This window comes from Tachysurus vachellii, chromosome 5 (genome assembly GCF_030014155.1).
Source record: "Tachysurus vachellii isolate PV-2020 chromosome 5, HZAU_Pvac_v1, whole genome shotgun sequence".
Lineage (NCBI taxonomy): Eukaryota > Metazoa > Chordata > Actinopteri > Siluriformes > Bagridae > Tachysurus > Tachysurus vachellii.
Genome location: NC_083464.1, coordinates 3305001 through 3327342, shown reverse-complemented (window position 1 = coordinate 3327342; position 22342 = coordinate 3305001). Strand labels below are relative to the sequence as shown.

The 22342-nt window shown below is 42.1% G+C and overlaps 1 protein-coding gene across 1 annotated transcript in view; it reads left to right on the top strand.

Moving 5' to 3' along the window:
• Window positions 1–22342, top strand: part of LOC132845239 (dipeptidyl aminopeptidase-like protein 6) — a 51139-nt gene that overhangs the window by 12979 nt on the left and 15818 nt on the right. Inside the window, exons 2-4 of the mRNA XM_060869157.1 lie at window positions 11024–11138; window positions 17310–17408; window positions 20873–20967. Of these exons, the coding sequence (XP_060725140.1) occupies window positions 11024–11138; window positions 17310–17408; window positions 20873–20967 (309 nt within the window). The remainder of the gene's footprint in view (window positions 1–11023; window positions 11139–17309; window positions 17409–20872; window positions 20968–22342) is intronic.

Genomic DNA, 22342 nt, shown 5'->3' with positions numbered 1-22342 from the left:
AACAGATTGGATTATTTAACACTGCGGGAGGAAAGCAGGTTGCGTTGGTGTGTCATTGGTGCTCTCTCTCTCTCTCTCTCCCTCTCTCTCTCTCTCTCTCTCTCTCTCTCTCTCTCTCTCTCTCTCCCTCGCTCTCTCCCTCTCTCTCTCTCCCTCTCTCTCTCTCTCTCTCTCTCTCTCTCTCTCTCTCTCTCTCTCTCTCTCTTTCACACACACACACACACAAACACACACACAGTTATTCTCTCTCCGAGGGGGTTCTCACACGTCACTCCAGCACCAGTGTGAGGGACTGAATTTGAAATCATCCATTTTCTCGGCTCGGCTGTGTGACGTGCGTCAGGTCGTCTGCGCCCCCGTAGGTTTTGTGATGAATTGAACGTTTCAGTCTAAATTGAATGTAGATGTAAATTGAAGACATTAAAATGAACAAGTACACAAAGTGCTTTGTAGGAACAGTGCTGTATATTTCACATAAAAATCAGCTTTATTTAGGGGATTTTTCAGGATCTGCATGAACTGAAAGCTCATTTTAAATGATGTCTTGGACAATAAAAACCAACATGATGTCTTGATGTCTATCACTTCATTCTTTCTGTCCCATTCTTACACCAAGGCTCTTGTTTGCTCTCTCTCTCTCTCTCTCTCTCTCTCTCTCTCTCTCTCTCTCTCTCTCTCTCTCTCTCTCTTTCTTTCACGGGGGAAAAAGGGAAACGTCTAAACTCTTTGTGTTCTTTTGATGAGCTAAACTCCTCACAGATGGTGTTTTGATTCTCCCCTTCTTCATCGTGGCTGATGCCTGACTGAGATGACATCTTTTTCACGCTCTTCTTCTTCCTACTTTTTATTCCCAAACGACTCAGTGCATTCATTTTCATTTAGACAAATCATGTTCATGCATGTGTACTGTATATACGCTGGTCAGAAGAGGCCATAAATCATCTGCCTGTAACTTGCTTTAACATGTCAGCTATTAATATATTTCACCATTTTATTGTAGAAAGGACATTATTCATAATAACATGCTCTGGTGTTTATAACAGTTTATAATCACACCCTCCAGTGTCACCCACAGGACGATGAGGTTCACTTTTGAGTCTGGTTCCTCTCAAGGTTTCTTCCTTTTCCATCTAAGGTAGTTTTTCCTCACCACCGTCACCACAGTCACCTCAGACTTCAGACCTTCATTAGGGATAAATACAAACACATTTAAATATGAGTCTAATATTAATCTTGATCATTTTGTACTTTATTTCTTATGTTCTGTAAAGCTATACAAATAAAATTTGATTGATTTTGATGTCTAGGATTTTATCCACTCCTTGGATCTAGCTGATCTTCATTGATACGGACTCGAGTAATTATAGTACAACACATTGTAATTTTTGTCTTCCAACCAAGAAAAAGCCCTCTAATTGAAATTCCTCCTCAGGAACTCAGGACGTTCTCCTTTAAGTCAGAACAGACGCCTTTTACGAGCACACGCTCATTTCACACGTTTGTCAAATTATCCATAAAGCACACCAATTATGCGATTATAAATGAAATATAATCTGTATATCGTCTCTGTCGGGCGGAATCCTCGTATCTCCAAAACCGTTATGTTTCAGGAAATTAAAAAAACACTGTACCTTATCTGCAGTGCACAGGGTTTAGTCCGTGTTACAGTGGATTGTCTTGCGCTAAATTCCTGTCCTCAGACGAGCACCAGAACTAGCGGGGGTCAAGATTTTTTTTTCTTTGAGCCCAGTGTTTTGAAGACATTTAACTCAGAAGACGTGTTGATTCGTTGCGACTCTTCTTGAGGAGAAATATGCCGTGAAGCTCTCCCACGGAGTGAGGAAGAGGTGGACAGTTGAAGTGTCCAATGGAGTTATGAGATTTGTGCTCAAGCTATTTTCAAGACTTTAGATTGGTTAATAACTTGTAAAAATAACAGACCCACGTGGGGACTGACCAATAGCATCGATATGTGAAAAAATATGAAATTGACCAAATTTGGACATACGAGGTTTCCGCCCGACAGCGACGATATGTAATATGAATCATCTATCTCTATCGATAATCTGTACTTTATGGTCAAAATACGCAATTGTCTGAGCAGGAAATTCATTTTAGTTCTAACATAATGTGTATTTTGTTGACTTAAACCCACTTCTGTCAGGACCACTTTGTCAAATGAGAATGTATTAGATGATATGCATACAGTTAGTGTTGGCGGTACGGTTCTGTTCTGGGCAGGAATCCACGCGCCCGTCCGTGCGCAAATGAAAAAAAACCGAATAAATGGGTAAATAAATAATTAGAGAGAGAGAGAGAGAGAGAGAAAAATATGTGGAGATTTAAGACGTAAACTGGTACGACGAACACGAGTTCCTGCATGGTGGAGTCGGGGTTGGAGGAGCGAGTTTAAGTCGCAGCAGCAGCGATGCGCTAGAGAGTGGCTCAATGAATGGGAATTTAAACGGTCGGGTAATATGGATGTCATAACCGGACTGGTCCGCGTCGTGGACAGCTGATTAACAGCTGATGCACGCTTGATGACGTGGCCTGCCAGAACTGACGCGATGCTTAATTTCAGTAAAGAAGCGCTTTTATGTAGTAGAAAATGTTCAAATGTTGTTTTTTTTTCAAAGTAGTATGAATGATCCTAGTGGTTAAATAGTGCTCACTTAGTCCTTTTAAGGCTTGTTACAGTAGATACCCTTCTCTTGCTAAGTGCACACCGATCAGATATAACATAAAAAAGCACCCACTTAATATTGTGTAGTTCCTTCTTGAGCAACCAAGAACTTTCCACAAGACCTCAGAAGGTGTGCTGTGGTATCTGGCATCAAGACGACCAGGAACAGCAGATCCTTTTAGGGTCTCCTTGGATCAGACGTGTTTGTCCAGCACTTCCGCTGGACGCTCCATCAGACTGAGATCTGAGTCACAATCATGTTCCTAAAACAGTTCAGAAACTTTCTTCTGTAAGGTGGCAGAATCTGGTCCAATGTTCATGTAGAGGGCAAAATAAAATCCACATGAAAGACAGAACTCAAATTTTCTTTGGTTAGGTGGTTTGGATGCCATCTTTTTCTTTTGTCTCTTTCTTTTAGTTTTAGTGTTTATTTTTTCCTTTATGGCTCAGTGCTTTAAGGCTTTGAGCTACAGATCAGATGGTCATTAGAAATCCCAGCAGCACCACCGAGCTGCCATGGTTGGGTCCCCATGAGCAAGACCCTTAACCTTCAGATGGATTCTGCCTCCATTGTGAGCCACTTTGGATAAATGCATCATCAGATTGAGAAAAGCAGTGCAGATTGTACCGAACATGTCATAACACTGCTGTATGGATTGCTGAGAACGTGTTAGTTTTATATAAAACAACAGACCAATATTTTTTTCTTGTAGTAAATTGAGATTTTCTTCTTTTTTTTTGGCACTTTAAAGCAAGATTATTGGTTAGTGAGGGACAAACAAATAAAGCCTTAGCAGGGGATTATATCCAGTCTATATAATATATCCAGTCTATATAATCTCGGTTGTTTGCAAATGTATTCATTTCTGTCTGTATGTCTCTCTCTCTCTCTCTGTCTCTCTCTCTCTCTCTCTCTCTTTCTCTCGGTTTCTCTCTCTCTCTCTCTCTCTCTCTCTCTCTCTCTCTCTCTCTCTCTCTCTCTCTCTCTTGCTCTTGCTTTCTCTCTCTCCCTTTCTCTCTCTCTCTCTTGCTCATGCTTTCTCTCTCGTGCTCTCTCGCTCTCTCTCTCTCGCTCTTGCTTTCTTTCTTTCTCTCTCTCTCTCTCTCTCTCTCTCTCTTGCTCTCTCGCGCTTGCATTCTCTCTCGCTTTCTCTCTCTCTCTCTCTCTCTCTCTCTCTCTCTCTCTCTCTCTCTCTCTCTCTCTCGCTTTCTCTCTCTCTCTCGCTCTCTCTCTAGCTCTCTCTCGCTTTCTCTCTCTCTCTCGCTCTTGCTTTCTCTCCCTCTCTCTCTCTCTCTCTCTCTCTCTCTCTCTCGCTCTCTCGCTCTTGCTTTCTCTCTCTCTCTCTCTCTCTCTCTCTCTCTCTCTCTTGCTCTCTCGCGCTTGCATTCTCTCTCGCTTTCTCTCTCTCTCTCTCTCTCTCTCTCTCTCTCTCTCTCTCTCTCTCTCTCTCTCGCTTTCTCTCTCTCTCTCGCTCTCTCTCTCTCTCTCTCTCTCTCTCTCTCTCTCTCTCTCTCTCTCTCTCTCTCTCTCTCTCTCTCTCTCTCTCTCGCTCTCTCGCTCTTGCTTTCTCTCTCTCTCTCTCTCTCTCTCTCTCTCTCTCTCTCTCTCTCTCTCTCTCTCTCTCTCTCTCTCTCTCTCTCTCTCTCTCTCACTCACACACAAACACAAAGAGTGAATAGTTTGAGCCTGAGGCTTGTAAGTGTTGAATGATTTGGTGTCCTCATGAAAAGTGTCAGCTGTACTGAACAAACCTGTAGGCTCAGTGTGTGTGTGTATTTGTGTTTTTGTCTATATGCTTTGTCGGGTAAATTGTGTAGCCCTTCTGGTGAACATGGACGTCACGTCACCTATTATTAATATTCAAATCCTCTCCCTTAGGACATCTTTTTCACGCTCTTCTTCCTACTTTTTATTCCCAAACGACTCAGTGCATTCATTTTCATTTAGACAAATCATGTTCATGCATGTGTACTGTATATACGCTGGTCAGAAGTGGCCATAAATCATCTGCCTGTAACTTGCTTTAACTTGCTTTTTTCTGGTGAACATGGACGTCACGTCACCTATTATTAATATTCAAAATCCTCTCCCTTACCGAGACAGTTACCAGGCCTTCTTGTGGATACATGGATCCAGTCTCACTTGGCAGCAGATCTTAAAGCTGAAGGATCTTAACAAGTTAATGAGAGTGTGGAAATGCCCTGATGTTAGCCACCCATTAACCTGGTAAGTCTGAAGACAAAAGGCTAAGGAAGCATGCCCTGAGAGAAAAGCAATGCATTTGAGGAGCTAACAAAGTCTGGGATGATCGTTCTCCACTTTGAACAATCCTCTCATCGTCAAGTGGAACTGCTGGAGAACATACACAGGATATTCCATACTGTGGTCCAAATAAGAACAGGAATACTGGCATCCTGGAATGTAGGATCTAATCTGGATCTTTGTGGAAAGTCTAATTAGACACCATGAGTACTACCCCTTTGAGGCTATGAAAGATTTAGGAGGATGGTAGTTGGTGTTAGATCAGAATCAGAATCAGAATCAGAATCAGGTTTATTGGCCAAGTGTGTTGATGTTAACACACACAAGGAATTTGGTTCCAGCTGTTTGTGACTCTCAAAAGTACAAACATAAATAACACTATACTATACAAACTATGGGGGTCACGGTGGCTTAGTGGTTAGCACGTTCGCCTCACACCTCCAGGGTTGGGGGTTCGATTCCCACCTCCGCCTTGTGTGTGTGGAGTTTGCATGTTCTCCCCGTGCCTCAGGGGTTTCCTCTGAGTACTCCGGTTTCCTCCCCCGGTCCAAAGACATGCATGGTAGATTGATTGGCATCTTTGGAAAATTGTCCGTAGTGTGTGAATGAGAGTGTGTGTGTGTGCCCTGCGATGGGTTGGCACTCCGTCCAGGGTGTATCCTGCCTTGATGCCCGATGACGCCTGAGATAGGTTCCCCGTGACCTGAGGTAGTTCGGATAAGCGGTAGAAGATGAATAAGTGAGTGAGAACATGAAAGCAAAGAAAGTGTCTATACTGTATGTGTCTACATGTGCCCTTTTATATCAGACCAGAAATCCACTTGATTCAACCTTCAGCTCGGTTCAGCAGTCGACTCTTCTGATCTGTTCATAGCTCTTACACTCCTCTGTCTGACTCATATCTCTTCTGTTCATCTGAAGTGCCTCTCTGAACTGTTAGAAAGAGGCAGCGTATCACTACTCGTACAACACACACCTACACCGTTACAAAGTGCTGTACAAACACGGAAAGCTGCTATAAGGTGGAAATCTCTGGAGAACAGAACTAAAACACTGCCTTGGCTTTATTTCTCTTAATCCGATTGACACCATTTTATCCCTGATGCTCCTTTTGCCCGACACTCAGGTCAGAGTCATGTCCGTGTGTCAGGAGTGGAGTAAATTGATTGGCTCATTGTAATTTGTTTTCCTAGTTGGTTTTCTCTCGACGCAGAACATCACGTCTGACCTCCATTAGCTTCGGTATTCTTTCCGTCACTCCGCTTTGTCCTCCTCCTCTTCATCCACCTCAATATCATCCTCTTACTAACCTGGGCTTTATCCTGGGTCTGCTAATCATTATCATAATTACTGATCACAGATGAAGGGTGATGGAGAGGTCAGAAGAACACAGCATGCAGGTTAAACATAGAACCATGAAAAGATTTATTCCCTTTATTTTATGTTCTAAAAAGAGAACAGTAATTGTAGGGAAGTCGTGGCCTAATGGTTAGAGAGTCTGACTCCTAACATTAAGGTTGTGGGTTCGAGTCTCGGGCCGGCCACGACTGAGGTGCCCTTGAGCAAGGCACAAGAACCCCCCCAACTGCTCCCCGGGAGCCGGAGCATAAATGGCTGCCCACTGCTCCGGGTGTGTGTTCACGGTGTGTGTGTGTTCGCTGCTCCGGGTGTGTGTTCACTGCTGTGTGTGTGTTCACTGCTCCGGGTGTGTGTTCACTGCTGTGTGTGTGTTCACTGTTGTGTGTGTGTTCACTGCTGTGTGTGTGTTCACTGCTGTGTGTGTGTTCACTGTTGTGTGTGTGTGTTCACTGCTCCGTGTGTGTGTTCACTGCTGTGTGTATGTTCACTGCTGTGTGCGTGTTCACTGCTGTGTGTGTGTTCACTGCTGTGTGTGTGTTCACTGCTGTGTGTGTGTTTTCACTGCTGTGTGTGTGTTCACTGCTCTGTGTGTGTGTTGACTGCTGTGTGTGTGTTCACTGCTGTGTGTGTGCACTTTGGATGGGTTAAACGCAGAGAACAAATTCTGAGCATGGGTCACCATATGTCACTGTATGTCATGTCACTTTAAAACCTATATTAATGTGTTATAAAAGGGAAGGGTGTGTGAGACAGAGCACCTGAAGAAGGTACTGAGGTATTTGAAAGAGTAAAAGTGAACGAGAAAATACAATCACTCACTCCAAGGTTTCTCAGGAGTGTTGGGGGAAGGAGGTGAGGTTAAGTCATTTTTCCCCTGTTTTTGATGTGAAAGTCTGTCAGAATTTTAGCTTTTAGCCTTTAGCTCTGGAAAAAAGCTTTTTGAAGTTCTCTGAACTTCATACCAGTGGGTATTGCGAGGTAATCTCAACCTGTCAGACATCCTTGAACAGAATTTACAGGTTTGCCTGAGCACAACAGGAAGAAATCGTTTGCTTTCTAGTTTGGGAGGGAAAAAAACAGAGAAGAATAAATGCTCTCCTTCATTTTTGTCTCTCATATCTTCTCTAGGGATGAAGATTTCACTGTTTGGAAGCCTGTGTGGTGGGAGAATGGGTTAATAGATGAGTATGTCGGTGGTTACATTGGTGATGGTGGTGGTGATGATGGTAATAGTGGCGATGGTGATAATGGAAATGGTAGATATGATGGTGGTTATGATGGTGGAGGTGATGATGATGATGATGGTGGGGTTGGTGGTGGTGGTGGTGATGATGGTAATAGTGGCGATGGTGATGATGGAAATGGTAGATATGATGGTGGTTATGATGGTGGAGGTGATGATGATGATGATGGTGGGGTTGGTGGTGGTGGTGGTGATGATGGTAATAGTGGCGAAGGTGATAATGGAAATGGTAGATATGATGGTGGTTATGATGGTGGAGGTGATGATGATGATGATGGTGGGGTTGGTGGTGGTGGTGGTGATGATGGTAATAGTGGCGATGGTGATAATGGAAATGGTAGATATGATGTTGGTTATGATGGTGAAGGTGATGATGATGATGATGGTGGGGTTGGTGGTTGTGGTGGTGGTGATGGTTATAGTGGCTATGGTGATAATGGAAATGGTTGATATGATGGTGGTTATGATGGTAAAGGTGTTGATGATGATGATGGTGTGGTTGGTGATGGTGGTGGTGATGATGGTAATAGTGGCGATGGTGATAATGGAAATGGTTGATATGATGGTGGTTATGATGATGATGGTGGGGTTGGTGGTGGTGGTGGTGATGATGGTAATGGTGGCCATGGTGATAATGGACAAGGTTGATATGATGGTGGTTATGATGGTGGAGGTGATGATGATGATGATAGTGGGGTTGGTGGTGATGATGCCAATGATGAAATATTGGTGATGTGATGATGATGATGAAGATGATGATGATGATGACATACTTAACAAAACTTTAAATTAAATATGTAATATTATATCTGAATCGTTCTTTTTTCCTCTTCATTGATTGCCAATTCAAAGTCATTTGTTTTGATCAGAAGGCGTGTGGTTCCTCTTTACAGCTCTTCTCTATGTACTGCAGCTCTATTAAAGCTCATAACAGGTTATTATTATTGATTTCAGTTTGTTAACTGGACTCGCTCAATTATTTCACACACCATAGGACAGAAGAATTCTTTTATGAAGACCATCGATCATCTCAGACGTCCTAATATCACAGGATGACGTGTGTGATGCGTTTTGTGCTATTCGGCAGGCAGTTCCTGCTGCCCCCTGTGGGTATTTATGGATTTGAGGGATTTTGTTCCTCCACACTTCCACCTCAGGTCTGAGCCTCTGCTGTAGATTCACAGTGTCTCACCTACACACGTTTAATCCATCAGTGCAGCTGGAGACTTTTTGTCCAGCTGATGTCCAGAAATAGACGTCCTGTTCTTTAATAATACACTCGCAGTTAGTGTCAGAACTTATTCCGTATTGCTTAAGAACAATATGCAGTAATTCTGTACATGTATGAATTTGCAGACTCCTGATGTGATGATGATGATGATGATGATGGTGGTTGTTGTGGTGGTGTTGATGGTGGAGGTGAGGAGGATTCTGATGATTTGTATGACGGTGGTGATGTTTGTGATGATGAGGATGATGAGAACTATGATTAGGAGGGTGATGGTGATGTTGATGTTGTGATGAGGATGCTGATGATAATGATGGTGGTGTTGGTGAGGAGGATTCTGATGATGATTGTGCTGGTGGTGGTGAGGAGCAGGATGATAGTTGAGGTGATTGTGATAGTGGTGTGAGGAGGTTGCTGATGATAATGATGGTAGTGGTGCTGATGCTGATGGTGGTGAGGAAGAGGATGATGGTCGAGCTGTTTGTGATGGTGATGTGAGGAGGATGCTGATGATCATGATGGTGGTGTTGGTGAGGAGGATTCTGATGATGATTGTGCTGGTGGTGGTGAGGAGCAGGATGATTGTCGAGGTGATCGTGATGGTGGTGTGAGGAGGTTGCTGATGATAATGATGGTGGTGGTTCTAATGGTGGTGAGGAAGAGGATGATGGTCGAGGTGTTTGTGATGGTGGTGTGAGGAGGATGCTGATGATCATGATGGTGGTGGTGGTGAGGAGGATTCTGATGATGATTGTGCTGGTGGTGGTGAGGAGCAGGATGATAGTTGAGGTGATCGTGATGGTGGTGTGAGGAGGTTGCTGATGATAATGATGGTGGTGGTGCTGATGGTGGTGAGGAAGAGGATGATGGTCGAGGTGTTTGTGATGGTGATGTGAGGAGGATGCTGATGATCATGATGGTGGTGGTGGTGAGGAGGAGCAGGATGATAGTCAAGGTGATTGTGATGGTGGTGTGAGGAGGTTGCTGATGATAATGATGGTGGTGGTGCTGATGCTGATGGTGGTGAGGAAGAGGATGATGGTCGAGGTGTTTGTGATGGTGATGTGAGGAGGATGCTGATGAAAATGATGGTGGTGATGATCATGGTGGTGGTGGTGATAAGAAGGACGATTAAACAGGACCTGCTGTTATCTCTGAGTTTAATGAGGTTTGGTGTTTAATTAGTACAAGAACAAGGTCACTAACAGCAGCTCGACTTTTAAACCCTATTATGAAGCTGCTGCTCTGCTACGTTCTGCTTGGTTCATTTAAATAACATTGTAATAATAATAATGATAAGGCTATAACACTTCATAACTCCTTCATAACACTTTCCTGTTTTAACGATGTATAATAATGAATCAAGCCGTCTTTATTATCATCGTGGATCACGAGGTAGAACTGAAGCAACTCCTGAGATGAGTGAAGAAACATTACCACCATCATCGCCGTGTTAGAACGTCCCTCATCTCTCAGAAGTGCATTTTGACTCCATCGTTCCAATGGAGACTCTAAAATGTAGACTTGTGTCTGTGCTTGGTGTCAGAATACATGAATGCAGTCTCGTCAGCTGTGACCTCCGAGGAGAACAAACCTCACAGTGTGTTGAAGAGCTGAAGATAGTAAGACTTCATGGACATTTGTCCCAGGGGAAATCAATGGGATGGACATTTATTAGTGTTGTTATTGTTGTTTGTGGTTGCTGATGATTTTGATGTTGTAACACAGACAATAAATTGTTTCCTGGATGTTCAGATAAACAGATAAAACATGTTGTTTGTTCATTCGTTAAACGTTCTGTCAAGTAATTCTTGGTAATTCTTGGAATTTTTGGAATTCTTATTCTGTACTTTTCCGGAGACTTCTGAACAAAAAAAACAGAAGAAATAAGCAAGTGAAGTCAGTGTGGAGATGTTACTGTTAATACGGCTTCATCACACCATCCTGCCTTTAGTTATTTTAATCTAAAACCCTTTTGTACCTTACTGCACATTAATCTCACTCTATCTCTGTCTCACTCTCTCTGCTTCTTTGTATGTCTCTCTTCCTCCCCTCTCTCACTCTCTCTCTTTCTCTCTCTCTCTTTCTCTTTCTCTCTCTCTCTCTCTCTCTCTTTCTCTCTCTCTCTCTCTCTCTCTCTCTCTCTCTCTCTCACTCACTCTCTCTCTCTCTCACTCTCTCTCTCTCTCTCTCTTCCTCCTCTCTCTCTCTCTCTCTCTCTCTCTCTCTCACTCTCTCTCTCTGTAGGAGCTGGTGGGCAGTAACTCATCACAGAGGAACTGGAAGGGAATATTAATCGCTCTGCTGGTTATTCTGATTATCTGCTCTCTCATCGTCACCTCTGTCATCCTGCTTACTCCAGGTACTTTAGTTTTTCTTCAGCTCTCACAAGATTTTTCTTTCTGTGTTTCCTCTCTGTTCCTCTCGACCTAATCGGCTGATAAACAAACCATGACACAAAGCCAACGTAACATACAGACAGGGGTACAAACAATGACACTACTGAACCAGCTCAATCCAGCAGAGCGTGATCAATAGACAGAACAACAGAAGTACACATGGTGTGTAAGGATGCCCTCTGGTGGCTGGGGGGATCATGCAGCTCTGTGGTGGCTGTGACACTCAACAGGAAACAGATCATAGACTCAGCAGCTTTACTACTAGCACAAAAATACGAGTCTTTATCAATAACATTCAGATATCCCAGAAATCTTAATCTCAACACGTGATACATATTCAGGTGCATCTCAATAAATTTGAATGTTGTGAATAAAAGTTCATTTATTTTGGTAATTCAACTCAAATAGTGAATCTCGTGTGTTATATAAATTCATTACACACAGACTGAAGTAGTTTAAGTCTTTCGTTCTTTTCATTGTGATGATTTTGGCTCACGTTTAACAAAAACCCACCAATTCACTATCTCAAAAAATATGACTATGGCGACAGGTCAATCAGCTAATCATCTCAAAACACCTGCAAAGGTTTCCTGAGTCATCAAATTGGTCTCTCACTTTGGTTCACTAGGCTGGTTTACTTTGGTTCACTTGATCTGACTGTTCACAGAGTGCTGTATACAAGCATGTTAACAGAAAGGTGAGGTATGGACTCCATTAGACCCCTGAAGCTGTGCTGTGGTATCCGGCATCAAGATGTTGAAGTCCTTTAAGGTGGTGGGTCATCTCTGGATCTGGGGAATTTTGGAGGCCAAGTCAACACCTCAAACTTGTTATCATTTCTCAAACCTTTCCTGAACCAGTTTTGCTTTGTGCCAGGGCTCATTATCCTGCTGAAAGAGGCCACAGACATCATGGAATATGTTTCTATGAAAGGGTGTACATGGACTGTAACAATGCTTACGTAGGTGGTTTGTGTCACCACATGGATGACTGAACCCAAGGTTTCCCAGAAGAACATTACCCAAAGAATCACAATGACTCTACCGGCTTGCGTTCTTCCCATAGCGCATCCTGGTGCCAGTGTGTTCCACACGTGGATGCACCCGTCCATCCACGTGATGGAGAAAAACATGTGGTTTATTAGACCAGACCATCTTCTTCCTTTGCTCTGTGGTCCAGTTCTGATGCTCACATGCTCATAGTTGGCACTTTTGACAGTGGATAGGGTCAGCATGGGCACCCTAACTGGTCTATGGCTGTGCAGCCCCATGCACAACAAACCGAGACAAACTGTATTTTGACACCTTTGCATGAACTTTTTCAGCAGTTTGAGCTAGATGTTCTGACCCAGTCATCAAGCCATCACAAAAATGTCAAACTCGTTTGAATCCTTTTTTCAAAGCCAAATTTTCTGCTTTTAACAGAACTTTGAGGACAAAATGTTCACTTGCTGCCTAATATATTCTACTCACTAACATTCATAACTGTAATGATGAGGAGATAATCGGTGTTATTCACTTCACCTGACAGTGCTCATAATATTATCTCTGATTGGTGTAAATGTGCACCAAAGTTTGACTCTCTTTATTCTCACTGTTTTTATAACCTCTTCTCTTCTCTTTTCTTCAATTCTTTTCTCTTCTCTTTTCTTCAATTCTTTTCTCTTCACTTCTCTTCTCTTCTCTTCAATTCTTTTCTCTTCTCTTCTCTTCTCTTCTCTTCTCTTCTCTTCTCTTCAATTCTTTTCTCTTCTTTTCTCTTCAATTCTCTCTCTTCTCTTCTCTTCTCTTCTCTTCTTTTCTCTTCAATTCTTTTCTTTTCTCTTCTCTTCTCTTCTCTTCTCTTCAATTCTTGTCTCTTCTCTTCTCTTCTCTTCTCTTCTCTTCTCTTCTCTTCAATTCTTTTCTCTTCTCTTCTTTTCTCTTCTCTTCAATTCTTTTCTCTTCTCTTCTCTTCTTTTCTCTTCTCTTCTCTTCTCTTCAATTCTTTTCTCTTCTCTTCTCTTCTCTTCTCTTCTCTTCAATTCTTTTCTCTTCTTTTCTCTTCAATTCTCTCCCTTCTCTTCTCTTCTCTTCAATTCTTTTCTCTTCTCTTCTCTTCTCTTCTCTTCTCTTCAATTCTTTTCTCTTCTCTTCTCTTCTCTTCTCTTCAATTCTTTTCTCTTCTCTTCTCTTCTTTTCTCTTCTCTTCTGTTCTCTTCAATTCTTTTCTCTTCTCTTCTCTTCAATTCTTTTCTCTTCTCTTCAATTCTTTTCTCTTCTCTTCTCTTCTCTTCTCTTCTCTTCTTTTCTCTTCTCTTCTCTTCAATTCTTTTCTCTTCTCTTCTCTTCTCTTCTCTTCTCTTCTCTTCTCTTCAATTCTTTTCTCTTCTCTTCTCTTCTTTTCTCTTCTCTTCAATTCTTTTCTCTTCTCTTCTCTTCTCTTCTTTTCTCTTCTCTTCTCTTCAATTCTTTTCTCTTCTCTTCTCTTCTTTTCTCTTCTCTTCTCTTCAATTCTTTTCTCTTCTCTTCTCTTCTCTTCTTTTCTCTTCAATTCTTTTCTCTTCTCTTCTCTTCTCTTCTCTTCTCTTCAATTCTTTTCTCTTCTCTTCTCTTCTCTTCTCTTCTCTTCTCTTCTTTTCTCTTCTCTTCTCTTCTCTTCAATTCTTTTCTCTTCTCTTCTTTTCTCTTCTCTTCTCTTCTCTTCTCTTCAATTCTTTTCTCTTCTCTTCAATTCTTTTCTCTTCTCTTCTCTTCTCTTCTCTTCTCTTCTCTTCTCTTCTCTTCTCTTCTCTTCTCTTCTCTTTCTCCCACATCTAGTCTTTATGGAGCTTTGGAGCTTTGTGCACAGGAGCATTGTCATGCCGAAACATGTCATGCTGCGTCTCTTAGTCAACGATTTTTTTTTACAATTGTGTGTTTACCATTTTGCGGCAACAGCTTGGGGAAGAAGCACACATGAGTGTGATGGTCAGGATGCTTCCTTGAGAATTTTTATGTTTGGTGTTAAATCTGGGCAGCATTGATGAAGATAAGGTTGAAGATCTTCCCAGTGGGAGTTCTGTATCCAGTGGATTTCTATAAAGTAGATCCCTCTCTGTTTTTTTACCCCAGATTAACACCAACAAGCACTTTAGTAATGTTTAGTATAAAGTAATGTCAGTTGTACACAGTGCCATAGGGCAGATTTATATTTTTAGTTCAGTATCAAAATGAAATGAGGTCAGGTTGATTCTTTTTATTTCAAAAAGTTTGTTCATCCCTGATCAGGTCAGCAAAAAATTGTGGAGTTTAACGTCTCATTGCTCTGTTTTCCTCTTTCTGTTTTTCCACACATCGTAATCATACAGCAGTTGGAGCCTATCTTCCTGCTGTTATTGTGAGACTGTCTCTTTTATTCAGAAATTGCTCTTTTCTTTAATACAGGAATCACACAGACACTCCGTCTCATCTTCCTCCTCATCCTCTTCCTTCCCTTCACCATTCCGACAGCACTTTTCTTTATTTCTAAGAATGTTTCAGAATAAGTGACATCCAAGACTTCTTTTTGTCATTTCAGGGTTTATTATTTTACAATCACAAAACGTTTTTGGGCTTCCTGTTGGAGTGAAAGGAAAGCTAACATCTTTATCTGATTAATAGATGAATATGTATATAAAATAAAACAAAAAAACAATCATATTAAAGGTGGGGTCTCCGATGTTTGAGAAATGCTTCAGAAAACTGAGTCGGGACGACAAACTAAACAAAAATCAAAACTAACGTGTGGCCAATGAGCAGAAAGGGGTGTGTCTTGTCAATATGGGCGGAGAGCGTGTTCAGTGCGCATGTGTGACATCAGCAGAAAGCGGTTTTAACATTGACATGGAGGATAAAAACAAAGAAAGAAAGCGAAGAAAGACTTACGATAAGGTAAGAAGTAGGACGTGTTAATATAGGATCAGCTTTCCAGCGCTGGAGAGAACTGAAGGAGCAGGAAGTTGGTCACATATTCACAGATTGGAGTTTCCTGAGTCAATAACTCCTGAGCTAAACGCTGTTACTACACAAATAACACCTCTTTTCTATCGTAGTAATGTAGAGACGCAGCTACAACCGTGTTTTGTGTAGTAACAGCGTTTAGCTCAGGAGTTATTGACTCGGGGAAACTCCAATCTGTGAATATGTGACCAACTTTACTTAAGACGCCGAGGCGCTTTTTTCCTTCTCGATAGGTGAGTATTGTTCTTCCCTTCAGCTATGATAAAGACACATTTCTTTCCATTAGTTGCCTGGGTTACGTATGTATGTGTGGGCGGAGCTATCAATACAGGGGTGGGACCCATTTGGGTTAGGGGCGTGTTTGTTTTGGTGATTTTATATGTCAACATTGGCTTTCAAACATCGGAGACCTCACCTTTAAAGTCTTGTTCAGAGCACTAAGGCTGTGTCTCAGTCAGCTGTGTTGCTCCCTAGCTAGTGAATAAGTGTATGTATATGAGTTAGGGTACAATTTCCTTCACAATAACCCTAATTTTCTTATCAGTCAGTGCAAAAACCCCAACATGCAAATATCGACCATTTTTTATAAATATAAAATATAAATATAACTTACGAGAATGTCAGTAATTGTTGGAGAGCCACAATAACAAAACAGGAATTACACATTTGTATAGTTGAGCTGAGAGTTCGGTTTGTGAAAATATGACAAAATAATTAGCAGGAAGTGAACATAGTGAGCACTGATGCGTTGACACCATATCCAGAAAGCCCTAGTTTACATATCACAGCTTGCGTCTTCACTTCATTTATCAGCCTTCCACAAACTGTCCAGCTTGAAGGCTTTTTTAAATAAATCTGATATCTACCATCATCACCGGCAGTGACTCATGAATGTAGATTGTGGTATTGCAGAAAGTTGTTAACAATTCGGTTCATTTTTATTTGATTTGTTTAGCGCTCTTTTTTTATAATATATATATATTACAAAGCTGCTTTACAGAAATATATAAATTCATCATTTACATCATAAATGTATCTTAAAAGAGCAAGCCTGAGGTAATGGTGGAGAGCAAGAAACCTTGAGAGGAACCAGACTCAGAAGGGAATCTTAATTATCTGGATGATAAACAACATGAAGTTGAGAGGCTCTTACAGTACATGTTACTTGTGATGTTAGCTTCTATCCTTTATCAGGGTTGCCAGGTTTTGTACGTTTTGAAAGAACATGCCTCTTATTGAACCAGACTCTGTGTTGAATCACTGGAACATGTGATTCAGTACCAGCTAAAGGAACTAGTTCATGAACAATATGAACGATCGAGACATTCAGTTCGGATGTGACTCTTACTGGTTTTACAAGAGATGAAGTTGAAGAGAAGGTGGCACTTAAATATAGAGGAATTTTAGTGGAGGCTGTAAAGGAACATATCACTGGTTGGATGTATTGAACAAATATGAATGAAATTGTTAGACCTGCTGACTGGTTCGTTTCAGTTTGATGCTCTTACAACAAGAAGAGAACACTATGTGTGTGTGTGTGTGTGTGTGTGTGTGTGTAAAACACTAAAACAAGCCTTGTGCGATGTGTTGTTCATAGCAAAATTTGCAATACATTCTTGTGTAAAAATGACTGATGGCTATTTTTTAAATTATTGTAGCATTAAAACCTAGTTCATACACGTGCAGATCTTTTCTCTGATTAAACGTGCCATCGTGATCATATCTCTTAAAAACCTGCTTTTTTAACCTTTTTAGCGAATGAAACAATGCCTTACTCATAATATCTAAAAAAACAAAAGCTACTCACTTGCGCCACCTACTGGTGTAATGATGTAACTTATGGACAGAGCGACTTAAAAATCTAAACGAATCATTTTTGAGTCGCTGGGATGAATCGAAATTACCACCTCCAATTCCTGCGCCAATGGACCTCAATTAGAGCTTGTTGCAGTTCTAATTTTTGACCACTTGATGCAATAATTACTTTGTGAAGCTACATTTGATGATTTCATGTCTAAAAAGGCGAGAAATAAAGGAATTTAGTTGGTCACGTAATGAATCAAGTTGTGAATCAGGACCTGTTGATTAATATTTGTTAAACATATGATGTTAAGGGTGGGGCATGTCAGTGTAAATAAGAATTTAATAAACAATTGTTTTTCTATCCTGTTTCAGGTGAAGATGACGATCTGGCCCTGAAAAGGAAACTGACGGTTGAGGACATTTTCAGGAAGGATTTCAGAGTTCACGACCCTGAGGCTAAATGGATTAGCGGTGAGCCGCCATTTTTTACACTCATGGTGATCTGTAGGCTGTCAGTCCAGAGCTGTCTACAGCAAGGTGTCATTTTCAGGTGAACAAGGCCTCAAGCAACAAAATGGATCAGGCAGGTTTAGAGATCGATTCAATTCAATTCAATTCGATTTATTTATATAGCGCTTTTAACAATCGACATGGTCTCAAAGCAGCTCTACGTAAGTATAGAAACTGAATTAAAAAATGTAAATTAAGAGTATTAACTATTTATCTTTAATATCTATCACTAATAATTAAGCCTTAAGGTGACAGTGGCAAGGAAAAACTCCCTGAGATGATATGAGGAAGAAACCTTGAGAGGAACCAGACTCAGAAGTGAAGATCAGGAGATCAGAATGAGTCAGGATCATTGCTATTATCCAGCATAAACACCCCCACCCTAACCCCGCCTATCAGCCTAAACACCCACCCTAACCCCGCCTATCAGCCTAAACACCCACCCTAATCACGCCTATCATCATAAACACCCCCACCCTAACTGCGCCTATCAGCCTAAACACCCACCCTAACCCCATCTATCAGCCTAAACACCCACCCTAACACCGCCTATCAGCCTAAATACCCACCCTAACCCTGCCTATCAGCCTAAACACCCACCCTAATCACGCTTATCATCATAAACACCCCACCCTAACCCCGCCTATCAGCCTAAACACCCACCCTAACCCCACCTATCAGCCTAAACACCCACCCTAACACCGCCTATCAGCCTAAATACCCACCCTAACCCTGCCTATCAGCCTAAACACCCCCACACTAACCCCGCCCTAACCCCGCCTATCAGCCTAAACACCCACCCTAACCCCGCCTATCAGCCTAAACACCCACCCTAACCCCACCTATCAGCCTAAACACCCACCCTAACCCTGCCTATCAGCCTAAACACCCACCCTAACCCCACCTATCAGCCTAAACACCCACCCTAACCCTGCCTATCAGCCTAAACACCCACCCTAATCATGCCTATCACCATAAACACCCACCCTAATCATGCCTATCACCATAACCACCCCCACCCTAACCCCACCTATCAGCCTTAACACCCACCCTAACACCGCCTATCAGCCTAAACACCCACCCTAACCCTGCCTATCAGCCTAAACACCCCCACACTAACCCCGCCCTAACCCTGCCGATCAGCCTAAACACCCATCCTAACCCTGCCTATCAGCCTAAACACCCCACCCTAACCCCGCCTATCAGCCTAAACGCCCATCCTAACCCCGCCTATCAGCCTAAACACCCATCCTAACCCCGCCTATCAGCCTAAACACCCACCCTAACCCCACCTATCAGCCTAAACACCCACCCTAACCCACATATCATCATAAACACCCACTCACCCTATACCCCATACCATTAAACAATTTCTCCCACCATACACAACCAGCCACTCTAACCCTTAATTACCTGCATAATAACCCCAGCAGCAAACACACAAACATAAACACCTACCAATGCTAGCCTCAACAACCATCCATAAACACCCACCTACACTAACCCTGACTATCACCATAAATACACAGCCACCCCAACCCCACCTATCAGAATAAACACCAATTTTAACTATGCCTGTCAGAATAAACACCCAACTGAACCACACCTAACATTAAACCATAGACCACCAGCCACTCTAACCATGCCTACCACCATAAACATAAACCCTTCCTAACCCATCTTATCACCATCAAACCACCATGAACACCTATCAGAGAGAGCAACTTACATTTTTTTACAACTGAGCAATTGAGAGTTAAGGGCCTTGCTCAATGGCCCAGGAGTGGACACTTGGTGGAGCTGGGATTCAAGCTCACAACCTTCCGATCGGTGGCCCAGCGCCAATAAGCTACCACTCTATTTCCTGCCTAACACTGTAAAAATCCCACCATCACACTTAAACCACACCCACTATCATAAACCGTCACTCACCTTATTCTTGAATTCCTGTGTTATCATTAACGTATATGATGTTGCATCTAGTTATTCATTTCACTACATATAAATTCTTTAAACCCTGCTTCTCTTGCTCAGTTGTTATTTGTTGCTTTGGCAATATAAAAATGTTTTGTCATTGTAATAAAGCACACAACTGGACCTAGATGGAGGGGGTGGGGGGTGTTGGGATTCGAGAACACACATATGGGTATGTTCTTGGTTTAAGAAGAAGGACAGGAACAGCAATGACAGCATAGCTAATAGTGGGAGCCAGAAGGTAATGCAGAGTGCAAGCAAGCATCCTGGGAAATAAAACTGCCAGCTACTCCACTGTCAAAAAAAATTTGAAGAAAACGTCTTCAAACTCCTTTGTTTCTTGAACATATGCAGTGTTACGTCTGCATTGACTCAGCTGCTGAACTGAGCCAAAAGACAGAGCTGTAGTACTACAGTTCTGTAAATTTAGACCAATGAACAAAAATATGCTGGATGATACACTGTATGTTTTACATTAGATGATTATTTTAACGTGACGTGACACATTATGTACGGTGACCCATACTCAGAATTCGTTCTCTGCATTTAACCCATCCAAAGTGCACACACACAGCAGTGAACACACACACACCGTGAACACACACCCGGAGCAGTGGGCAGCCATTTATGCTGCGGCGCCCAGGGAGCAGTTGGGGGTTCGGTGCTTTGCTCAAGGGCACCTCAGTCGTGGTATTGCCGGCCCGAGACTCGACCCCACAACCTTAAGGTTAGGAGTCAGACTCTCTAACCATTAGGCCACGACTTCCCCAAACTGGTTCTTCAGTGCTGACATTCTGTTCTCCATGTTCTATGATTTCTGGTGGTTTCTATGATGTCTACACACACCTACAAGTTTTTAAAGGTTTGTGGACGTTTAAAGCGGCGACAAAACCGAAATCTGTCAGTTTCACTCTGACTCAAACTTGGGAAAACGACTATCTCTGAAAACGCTCTTATTAATCGGACAAAGGTCATAAATCACGTCTTTGTTGCGTGAATTTGTCCGTCACTTGCTGTCTGTGTCAGTAATGGACTTTGGGTCTCATTCCTGGCTCTTCTGCTCCTCTTTGATTGCCAACAAACATTTACATAATTATCTCATTAGTGAAGATAAAGCGCCGCTGGTCCAAACCCTGGACTCAAACTCCCAGAATGCAATGCAGCTATAGGAGATCCGGCACAGACTCGGCTACATGGAATAACAAGCCTAATTTTGTTGACAGCTATATTAGCATGAAGGGTAAAGATGTGGGAGCTGATCTGTTTGAGCAGGACAGACTAAACGGATTAAAGCGCTGCTGCATCATCACTCTCTTTGGGAGAAAATAAACAAAGAAAAGTGGGTCGTTCAGGAAAGCGTTAACCCAAAGTAATGCTAAAGCTACCAGAGAAGAGCTCTGTAATGAGTGATCAGAGATGGTGATTTAGTGTACAAATATCTCTCTTTGTAGATGAGGAGATTCTGTACCGCACTCGTGAAGGTGATGTGCTGAAGTTCAACGTGGAGACGAACGAGAGCACGGTGCTGGTGTCCAACAGGATGTTTGTGAGTCTCTCTCTCTCTCTCTTTCTCTCTCTCTTTCTCTCTTTCTCTCTCTCTCTCTCTTTCTCTCTCTCTCTCTCTCTCTCTCTCTCTCTCTCTCTCTCTCTCTCTCTCTCTCTCTCTCTCTCTCTCTCTTTCTGTCTGTGTTTCTGTACTGTGTGTCATCTTTATACACAAATCACAATAGTACACACATGAATACTTTAAACTCTATCACTAGGTGGGGTTTAATACCTTTGATCTCTATGCAGGGTTCAGTTGTCTTGGGAAGGTGGTGCACCTTAATGTTGGGGTCTCCGTTGTTTGAAAGCCAATGTTGACATTAGAAATCACCAAAACAAACACGCCCCTAACCCAAATGGGTCCCACCCCTGTATTGATAGCTCCGCCCACACATACATACGTAACCCAGGCAAGTAATGGAAAGAAATGTGTCTTTATCATAGCTGAAGGGAAGAACAATACGATTGTAGATAAACAAACAAGCAAAAATGACACACAAGCATAATCATGTAAAGGACAAAGACATATATTAGTTCTGTGTAACAAAGCAAAACCAACAATACTCACCTATCGAGAAGGAAAAAAGCGCCTCGGCGTCTTAAGTAAAGTTGGTCACATATTCACAGATTGGAGTTTCCCGAGTCAATAACTCCTGAGCTAAACACTGTTACTACACAAAACACGGTTGTAGCTGCGTCTCTACATTACTACGATAGAAAAGAGGTGTTATTTGTGTAGTAACAGTGTTTAGCTCAGGAGTTATTGACTCAGGAAACTCCAATCTGTGAATATGTGACCAACTTCTTGCTCCTTCAGTTCTCTCCAGCGCTGGAAAGCTGATCCTATATTAACACGTCCTACTTCTTACCTTATCGTAAGTCTTTCTTCTCTTTCTTTCTTTGTCATGCCCCTTTCTGCTCATTGGCTACACGTTTGTTTTGATTTTTGTTTTGTTTGGCGGCCTGACGCAGTTTTCTGAAGCATTTATCAAACAACGGAGACCCCACCTTTAAAATCCTCAATAACTGGGTTAAGATTAATGCCTCAAGTTGGACAAGTTGTGGTTGTGTTGTAATACTCTCTGCTACTAAGGGGGGATTAATACCCTTTATCAGTACCATTGGTTTTTAAGGCAGGGGATGGGGTTTAATACCTTTGATCAATAGGGCAGGGTCTAATACTTTTGGTCACTGTTTGGGGTACCTTTGATCATTAAGACAAGGTTTAATACTCTTAGCTGCTGGGTGAGGTTTAATTGTTCTCAACAATAAGCAGTGGTTGGGGTTTAGTACCCTTCATCGGTGGATATTGGTTAATAATTTCTTTCAGTGGACAAGGTTAATCACTTTCAGTACATTGTGTTTACGGGGTGAAC